Source organism: Oryzias latipes, chromosome 9 (genome assembly GCF_053564925.1).
Source record: "Oryzias latipes strain Hd-rR chromosome 9, Olatipes_Hd-rR_3.1".
NCBI lineage: Eukaryota > Metazoa > Chordata > Actinopteri > Beloniformes > Adrianichthyidae > Oryzias > Oryzias latipes.
In genome coordinates this window covers 16437640-16447479 of record NC_136245.1, presented here as the reverse complement: position 1 = coordinate 16447479, position 9840 = coordinate 16437640, and the positions used below count along the sequence as shown (strand labels likewise).

Below are 9840 nucleotides of genomic sequence, written 5' to 3'. Positions count from 1 at the left end.
ATTAAATGTAGAGATTTTTTTTTTCATTATCTTGAAATAATAACAATAGTTTAAGTTTTGACTTTGAACAAAATCAAAATGAAGTACCAAAAAAGACCCCCCAAACTTTGTCCAAACAAACTGTAAACACAGCAGTAGGTGTCTCAATGCTCTCACAGTTGGAATATTAATATTGGATTTGTTTAGAGTCTAGTTTTAGCCACTAGTTTTGTCATTTTTCTAGCAACCTTTTTTGTGAATTTAAACGAGAAGGATTTGACTGACCTCCTCTGGGTGCTGCATGAAAAATGTTGCACTTTGTAGACAGAAAGTATTGAAATTCTGCAAATCTTAACAGACACTGGGCGGTCAATTTGTACATACAAGGATATAAGCTTTGATTTTTATTTTAAATATAAACAATCAGAAAAAGACATCCCTTTTTCAAAGGTCAATTATCAACAAGTGTCTTTTGCCTGGTAACCCGCTGTTACCCATTTGTTCATGATTTTGTCATGCTTAATAATTAATGTTGCGTTCTGCCCTACTGGTTTTGACATCTCAGAGAATCTTGAAACACCAGAAAGTTTGTTTCTTGGTTGATCTGGCATCCTTTTGGAAGACAAGGAAGCCATCACCATAACTCGGAATGCAGATTGAAAAACTTTAGTTTGATGCATGTAATATTTTAAAGTGTTACACTTTTGACTAAAATATTTCTAGTTCAGCATTTCAAAGGCATTTCCTAATCTCAGTTGGCATGACCAGAAAAAATTTGATAAGATCAACTATTTTAAATTATTCATTAATCGAAATTGAATTTTTATTGTTAAAAAAAGATGTATCACAGGAACAACACAACAAGGAACTAAAAGTTTGGATTCTGTTCTGACTGCATATAACAGTTTATTCTCAGTTTTGTCTTTTGTTTTGTTTGTTTTCTTTACAGCAACTTTCTTTCTATCCACAGCTGACATTGCCTTGGAGTTTGAAGGTAAGTGGGAACTTATGTTGCATAAAAATTCAACTTGATCATATTGTTTACAGTCAACTAAGATTCATTGTTTATTACTGGTTATTGCACACATTTTGCAACACTGTAAGAGAAAAAAATGCAATTTCTATAGAATATAAGAATATAAATTATTTTATTAAAAAAATATTCCTTATTTGTTTGTTCACACCTTTTCCTGAATGAAAGCATGTCTTTCATAGGTGATGAGCAGTTTGAAGGGGGGAACAAGGAGAAAAGACACCGTGAGAAAAGAAGAGATGGAAGCAAAGACAGGAGGAAGAGGGCGAATGCAAAGAGAAGGGAAAGATCCAGAGCTGATAGAGAAAATGAGGAGTTTGAGGAAAGACTTGTAAAAAGAGAGAAGGGAAGGAGAGGAAGAGTAAAAAATGATCAGGAAGCAAAGAAAAGAGAGCAGGAGGAGGGGGCTGGTGCTCAGGTGAAAAGTGGAAAAACTGCAAAAGTGAAAAAGAATATTAAAAATGAAAAAAGAAGAATGTCAGAGAAAGCTGGAGAGGCAGGAGAAAGAACTGAAAAAGGGAAAAAGAGAGTTGAAAGTGCCAAAAAAGAGACAGCCACTGTGAAGCACGGGACGAGAGATAAAACACGGGAAGAGAGAAAAAAAAAGCGCAAGAAGGTTTTCGAAACAAGGTAAGGTTTGGCAAGTGTGACTCATTCAGCTGAAGATGTGACACATCATGAACATCCCAGCTTCATTACACCTCAGCTCAGAACACAAGACTAGTGAACAAGACTCAGAAGATAAAGAAAACAGTGAGGACAAGGAGGTAAAGCCCGAGAGTCTGTCCCCAGATGAGCTGGAGAAACTGAAGGAGGCAGTGGATGAAAAGAAAAAGCTGATTCAAAGTTTGAGAGGAAAGCCCTGGCCAATGAAGAAGAAGCTTGTTACTTTGCGGTACTTTTATTTATTACCCCCCCCCCCCCCCCCCAAAAAAAAAAAATTGTCCAGATGGTCCAGAAAGAAAGTTCAGAAATATTTACTCACAGACACATTCTTGCAGGGAGTCTCAGCAGTTTCTGGAGAAATACGAGGGAGCTCTGGGGAAAGGAAAAGGCAGGAAACTCTACGCATACAAAGTCATGATGACCAAGGCGAGTGGAAATGGACTTTACTTATGCTACATCCTGTAATATTGGACTGACATATAATTTTCTAATTAAATATTTAGAAGTGGATGAAGTTCCAACGAGATTTTGAAAACTTCAAAACTGCCTGCATTCCATGGGAAATGAAAATCAAAGAGATAGAGAGTAGGTTTTTAAAAAGAGTTTTCTTTCGAAACATAATTACTTTGGATTTCTTTAACATCCAAATGTTTCCTAACTTTGCCAGATGTATATATTCCCACTGTATGCTGTGATCAATAACAGGAATTTTTTGTGCATGCTTTACTTTGACGCTTGGATTTTTATATTGATTCCTTGTGCTGCTCAGGTCATTTTGGCTCCTCAGTTGCCTCATACTTCATCTTCTTAAGGTGGATGTATGGCATCAACATGATCTTATTTGGTCTGACCTTTGGATTGGTCATGGTTCCGGAGGTATTCAACTATCTGACTTTGCTTCATAAGTTGTTTTTTGTCCTTCTAATTAATGTAAAAATTGTTAATTTTTTAACATCAGTTTTGTGCTGCAATATTCTTTGAAAGGCCTTAATGGGGCGACCTTACGGGAGCATCCCAAGAAAGACTGTACCCAGAGCTGAAGAGGCATCTGCTATGGACTTTGCCGTCCTTTGGGACTTTGGGGTCAGTTGTAAACCAAACCATCACATTTTAATGGCAGTATTATTATTTTTTGTTTCAAATCATTCTCCTTCTTAAGGGTTTGTTACGCAAAATTCTGAGACTGTCCCTCCAACTGTCTCTACAGGGTTATGCCCAATATTCTGTCCTCTTCTATGGTTTCTACAGCAACCAGCGTGCCATTGGTTGGCTCAAGTTCCGTATGCCTTTGTCTTATTTCTTAGTTGGTGTGGGAACAGTGGCTTACAGCTACATGGTTGTTATAAGAACGTGAGTGTTGCTTTTATCAGAATGCAAGTGCTGCATTTTTACATTGCTTAGTGTTGTTGCATTTGGGCTTAATAAAGGATGGCTCGCAATGCAAATGAGTCAGGAGTTGGCGATGACAACAGTTTCAACTTCAGCTGGAAGATGTTTACCAGTTGGGATTATCTGATAGGGAACCCTGAAACGGCAGACAATAAGTTTGCCTCCATCACCACTTGCTTCAAGGTCAGTGCTCCTGAATGGTGGTTTCCTTGTTCAGCAGAGTCCCCATTTACAGAAACTCTTCTGTGCAATGTCTGCAGGAGGCGATATTAGAGGAGCAAGAAAGTCGGAAGGACGACAACATCCATCTGACTCGTTTCCTGCGAGTGCTGGCAAACTTTCTGGTTTTGTGCTGCTTGGCAGGAAGCGGATATCTTATTTACTTTGTTGTGCGACGCTCTCAAAAGTTTGCCCTGGATGGTTTTGAAAATCACACCTGGTGGGAAAGAAATGAGGTGCAAACAGAGTGCACAATTAAAATACTAACTATTGGAAATGAATTTTCTTTTTATATCTCATGGGCACTTTTAAAAGCACAATTTCTGCAAACACACAGAAGTATCCTCTTTTATAATCTGCTGTTAGTTACCCAACATGGAAAGTTGGTATAAGCACTATAACTGGTAATAAGTAGTTAAATACAAAGAAATATGGGTCAACTTTAAGAAAACTTTGTAAAAAAAATCTTACATTTTGTAGCATGTACAACATTATGCAATTAGAACAGAATCCAAAATTCGATGTGAAGACAAAATAAAATACAGAGTTGAAGATGTGTGTGCCAACCAAATGTGAAATTCAAACCAATGCACATTTCAAGAAGTGCATTTTTATATCCTTACTTGTGGTGTAGTAAGGCACCTAACTCAGTTGGTAGTGAGCAGGTTGTTGACAAATAAAAAGTTTATCTGCAACTTGAAGGTCGTTAGTGTAACAAACATCTGGATACAATCATTACATTGCAGCCGTGATTCCTCAAATAAGGGGAAGTAAAAAGGTGAAAAGCAATTCTATATTGGAATGTCAGAAAATTATTTTTTAAAGAGATTTTGCTCTAGTCCACATTTAGGGTGTCATAATGTTTTTTCTTTCTTTTTTTGGATATCAGCAGTGATTGAACAGAAAAGATCGGTCAAAATACTAAAGTTTGAAGAGAATCCAGGGGAGCATCTTGGAAACCAAAAAACCTCTCTGTCATATTGATTGATCTCTGATAAATAAACCAAAATTCAGATTTCAATAGCTGCAATGTACAATTGTTTCACTTTAAGAACATTTCCACTTTTAGTGCTCTGAATAGTTTTAAATAAATGTTTCCAAGGAGAAATATAAACTCTAAAAAGTGGAATTTTTGTTTGTTTCTGTTAATTATCTTTCTAAACACTGACTGTGATAAAACAAATCACGTTTTCTTTCACTCAAATAAGTGAAACATAGAATGCTATTCCGCACACAAACATAACTAAATGCTAATTTGTTTCTCTTGAACTTGTTGTGTTTCCTCCACTCAGGTAAACATGGTCATGTCATTACTAGGGATGTTCTGCCCCATGCTTTTTGACGTTATCAGCACCCTGGAGAATTACCACCCACGTGTTGCCCTGCAGTGGCAGCTGGGTCGCATCTTCGCTCTCTTTTTGGGAAACCTTTACACCTTTATTATTGCACTCATGGATGAGATTAATGTTAAAGTATGACTGTTTACATTTTTTTTTTTGATGAATCAATATCGTTTCAGGATTGATTATACATATGTGTTTTTTTTTTACTAGAGGGAGGAGGAAAAGATAGTTAAGTTTAACATAACCATGTGGGAAGCAAGTCTTTATAATGGCACTGTATCAGAAAACTTCACCGCTTCCCCCATCACCATCCACCCTGCTGATGTGCCCCGAGGGCCCTGCTGGGAGACCATGGTAGGCCAGGTCAGCGCACATGTGTGTGTAAAGAAAGAAAAAATAATGTACCTCACTGATGTAACTGACTGTAAAAGCCTGTAAAACTATTGGAAACAAATGAGTGGTTCCCTGTTCCTTAAAAGTTTTTATACGGCTTCTTGCAGATTATCAGCTAACTGGGTAATTGTATTTTATAGTTGTATTTTGTGTTTAAACTAAGGAATCCATGTTTGTTGGTGTTCGCTGTCTGTTGTATTTTTTTCTTCTTGTTTATTGTTATTAGACAGGGAAATATGGGTACCAATGGCTTTATTAATTAAGTTAAAAAAAGCACAAAAAAAGCATTGCATGTTGTACTGTTTTTTTTTTTAGATTATTTCCCCTTAGTGGGATCAATTAAGTTTTATTCTATTCTATTCTATTTTTGTAATTTTGAAAACCAACCAAACAAACAATAAAAAGTTTTAAAGACAATTATGAGGAATACTGGGGGGGAAATAAATCAGTCTCTGTGTTAGCTTTAAAAACAGCTGGGTTTAAAGCCCATATTTGATCAATTGAGCATAATGAGCATTTTGTTTAAATCACACCACTCCATATTTACTTAATGTTGGAGAAATAACATGTTTAGATGCTTTTTGGATAATACTTAGTTGGTTTATTTTTGCAGGAGTTTGTTCGACTGATCATCTCTGATACCATGACAACTTATATCACGCTGCTGATTGGTGATTTCTTACGGGCCGTTCTTGTTCGTTTTCTAAACCACTGCTGGTGCTGGGACCTTGAAGCTGGATTTGTATGTCTTTTCCTCCATTCATGTTAACATGTGTAATCCTTTATTTGAATTTATTTGAAATAAGGACTATAATAAAATTGGTGTTAATGTTGTCTTTTAAGCCATCTTACTCTGAGTTTGATGTCAGCGGAAATGTCCTGGGCCTCATCTTCAATCAAGGAATGATATGGCAAGAGTAAATTTTATGCCTAAATCAGTTATTCTTACTTCAAGCTGGATCCTGTACTAACTGACCTAGTGTGGATAAATCTCCTATACAATGATGACAAAGTATTTTATTTGCTTCCAGGATGGGAGCCTTCTACGCTCCTTGCCTGCCTGCCTTAAACGTCCTGCGGCTACATGTGTCCATGTACCTGCAGTGCTGGGCTGTGATGTGCTGCAATGTGCCACAGGAGCGAGTCTTCAAAGCTTCAGGCTCTAATAATTTCTACATGGCCATGCTGCTGGTCATTCTCTTCCTGTCCACTCTGCCTGCTATCTACACCATTGTCACTATCCCCCCTTCCTTTGACTGTGGACCCTTCAGGTATGAGACTTTCTTGTTTTATTGTACGTTAGAGATTATACGCTGTGTTTCTATGATGTTTGTCTTCTCACAAGCGGCAAGAACCGGATGTTTGATGTGATCCGTGAGACGCTGGAGTCTGACTTTCCAGCCTGGTTTAGTAAAGTATTCAGCTATGCTTCCAACCCTGGGCTGGTGCTGCCCTTCATATTACTGATGGTGTGAGTCAGCAGAATACTTTAAGACTCACTTTCTTAAATGATTTTTAGTGTTTTATATATAGAAGAATTTGAGTTTTAGGGATTCTGTCTTTACTAATATGCCAATTTATATCCCAGATTGGCCATATATTACCTGCAATCCACATCTAAGAGCTACAAAGAGGCAAATGTGGAACTGAAGAAAAAACTTCAAATGGTAATCCAAATAATGAAAATTATTTTGCTTTTACCAACCACAGTCAACAATTGGCGGTGAGGGCAGTGAAGGCAGTGAGGGATTATTCTGTGTTGATAAAGAATTGTTTAGGAATTTATTAATATTGCAATAGGACATGTATGTCATGTAAATGTATTATTTTTCTCTCAATTAGTGGTTTGCATTATGATGGTTCCAACCAGTGTTGCCAGATAGTGTCACAGTTTTCCAGCCCAAAAGTCATCTGAAAACCGCCAGACCTAGCAAAAAACTGCCCAACCCTTCTATGACCGCCGACCACGATTTACAATTGCTAGAACTGAAAATTTCCTCATTCATCCAACAGCAGGTTACAGCATATACGATACACACAAGAACATATTTGTCCTACAGGGAATATTTTTATTATAGACATGGATAGAACACTCTTCATGTGTATAAATTATTCAAATATACTATCAACAAATTAAAGAATACAGATGTGTTCAGCCCACATTTAATTTTGACCCTCAGTAAATATTCAAATTCTGGTGCTTTAATCCGTGTTATCAAATATTGTCTGTGAAAATGATCATAAAAATAATTTTTGTAGGCCTAAAATTTAGTTTTCAAATACTTACATTTTGTTCCACTTACTCCCATGTTATTAAAAAAAAAAAAAAAAAATTGAAAACCATTTTTGGCCTTACTTTTTGAGAGAGCATCATTATTGACCTCTTGAAGTCAGAACAGCAAACATAGACTCACAGCATTTGCGCATGTGTGATTGCTCCAGCAGAGAGCAGCAGAGGATAATGATGTGTGTTTTTCTCAAAGCAAAATGAGGAAAACAAGAAGAAAAACAAGAAGGCCGCACAAAAAGCATTAATGGATCTGGAGGAGGCAAGAAAAGTTGCATTAGAGTCTGCAGGCCATCAGAGGAACAACAATGCTTCATTCCAAGGTCAGGAGGGTGAGATCTTATTACCCAAGTCAAGACAGATAGAAAATGAAAGCCATTCATGTTTAATAATCAAAACATATTGCATGTGGAGGAAAGAAAGAGTGACATTTTTCAGTAAAAAAACGTAAAAGTTTTATTTGGTTTCAAAAAACATATGTTAACGAAGTAAAAAAAAATCGTTCCCAGTGGTCTTTTCATTTTGATTTAGCTGTTTTCAGGTAAAATAAAACTAGGATCGTTTTCTAGGAAAAAGTTTCTGCAGGGCAGCAGGACATTAGAAACTGTTTTGGGCAAGATCGTTGGAGTGGAAATAAGCCTCTGCTAATTTCCCATCATTCCTTTGTTTACACTCTCTCCCGCTACCTTACAGCCCCTCACAACCCCAAGCTAACATTAGCAATCTCAAACAAAAATCGTGCAATATCGGAGCGATCCAGCGTTACAGCTTAGAGCCAGATGCCAGCTCAGAAGAGGAAAAGCAAGACGTTATTGTAGGCTATTTTTCTGCAAGTAGATGCATCAGAATGAAGCAGAGCAGGGAGGCTTTGGCTCGCCTATTTCAGTTACTGCGTAACAACTGAGAGCTTATTCACACAGCGTTTTTTTTAAATCTGCCCCCGGTTCATCACGATTTGTGTAAAGAAATTCAGTTTTAATCTTAGGTTTTTAAAATATATGCCCTTCGTTATAAGAAAAAGGCTACAAGCACATATTAAAAAGACCAAAAATCCAATTTTCATTAGCGTGGGTCTTTAAGAATATTAGCTCAATCTTTTTAGTTTCTAATTTCAGTTATCCTCAAGTACAAGTAAAACGAAATCTAGGAAAACTAATAAATCCACCCAAATTTATATAAACATTCATTTTTACAGACAACTTTGTAGGAAGTTTTATTACAATAAAAACATGCAACCTTTTCCCTTCAGCCAGAGACAGAGAGATGGAACAAGCAACCAGAGTCCCTAGACCCAGCAACCACATGAGCCACAGGACCCCGGGATACCTGCCCAATTTCCCTCTGCAAAGTGAAGCCATGATCCGTCGGGCACCAAGCCTACAGAGACACTAATGAATGCAAAGGAACGCGGAGAAAAATACTTTACAGAGCGACTCATGTTTAGACAAAATGAAAGCAATGAGCATGATACACATTTGAGTACTCTTTTCTATTTTGAAAATGATGTTTTTTGAAAATTTAAAAAACAAATTGCATAAGCATCTTTTAATCAAAAAAATTAAAATCATAAACATCTTTAATTACACCAAGACTGATGATCTACACTAAGATGATAGTCTGCTGTTAATTTTGTCCACAAGAAAGTATCAAATCGTTTATCAAAAACTAAGTTATTGACTGTTTCATTTTTATAAATAAAGAGGAGCTCCAAACAGAATGTCTTTTATAATTAATGAAGTTTGATCATTACAAAACACTCATTTAAATTCTCATTATGTAGCTGACATGTCTGCTACTCTGATGAAAATCTTTGAACGTATCATGTGTCTCTGTGTGTGACTGTACTGTGGGCTGTTGGGCATGAAAGATCCTATCAAGCAATCCATTATTGACGGACCTAATTAAGCAGACAATTCTCTATCTGCTCTGAGATATTTAATCATAAGCGCATTGTCAGGATGTTACCAATGTAAAATGGTTTGCCCTTTTTGATTTTGGGAATGTTTAAAAAACATAAAGAGGATTTTAATTGTTTTATGCTTATGCTAAAACTATAACAAGTAAGTGGTTCATTGAAAAATTATGCTAAGAGATACTCCATCAAAGTTTTGATGGCATGGAGTTATGCTCTCAGTGGCACATATTTCTCACTGAATGTTTGAATTTAAAAAAATTGTGTTCTAGGACATTGTTTCTGGAGAACGGGAAGAGTTTATTATAATTTTGTCTTTGAGTTGTGGGCAGGACTGTTGGCAGGGAGTAAGCCTGTCTTCATTTCCCATCAATCCTTTGCCAACACTCTTTCCAGCTAGCTCACAGCCCCTCACAACCCAAAGCCAATGTTACCAGTGCAAAAATTTGAATTCGATTGGGTCTTCAAATAAAAACATTTTGTTTATTATTTCAGTTCAGTTTTTTTATATAGCTCCATATTGAAACAATAGTTGTCTTAATGAGCTTCATACTGGTAATTGTATTAGAACATGTGGTTCCTAGAATTTGTAAAAGTATGGTTGGAAGTAGAGCGTTTA

The 9840-nt window shown here is 36.6% G+C and overlaps 1 protein-coding gene across 1 annotated transcript; it reads left to right on the top strand.

The window, feature by feature from the left end:
* Positions 1 to 1142: 1142 nt before the first annotated feature.
* On the top strand, positions 1143 to 9026 carry tmc1 (transmembrane channel-like 1). Its single transcript, XM_020706067.3, has 18 exons — positions 1143 to 1642; positions 1719 to 1907; positions 2014 to 2104; positions 2182 to 2263; positions 2448 to 2554; positions 2663 to 2761; positions 2886 to 3028; positions 3106 to 3250; positions 3328 to 3522; positions 4579 to 4758; positions 4840 to 4992; positions 5636 to 5764; positions 5866 to 5933; positions 6054 to 6293; positions 6368 to 6493; positions 6611 to 6689; positions 7506 to 7641; positions 8559 to 9026. The coding sequence occupies exons 1-18, from the start codon at positions 1182 to 1184 to the stop codon at positions 8699 to 8701; spliced, it is 2766 nt and encodes a 921-aa protein (XP_020561726.3). The 5' UTR covers positions 1143 to 1181; the 3' UTR covers positions 8702 to 9026.
* Positions 9027 to 9840: the final 814 nt, after the last annotated feature.

What these genes read in the sequence shown, in the direction of transcription:
- tmc1 (XM_020706067.3), top strand. Translation starts at nt 1,182, where the DNA reads ATGTCTTTCATAGGTGATGAGCAGTTTGAAGGGGGGAACAAGGAGAAA. An exon ending in CCTGGTGGGAAAGAAATGAG is followed by an intron (nt 3,523 to 4,578) that starts GTGCAAACAGAG and finishes TCCTCCACTCAG; the next exon opens with GTAAACATGGTCATGTCATT. An exon ending in GGGAGACCATGGTAGGCCAG is followed by an intron (nt 4,993 to 5,635) that starts GTCAGCGCACAT and finishes TTATTTTTGCAG; the next exon opens with GAGTTTGTTCGACTGATCAT.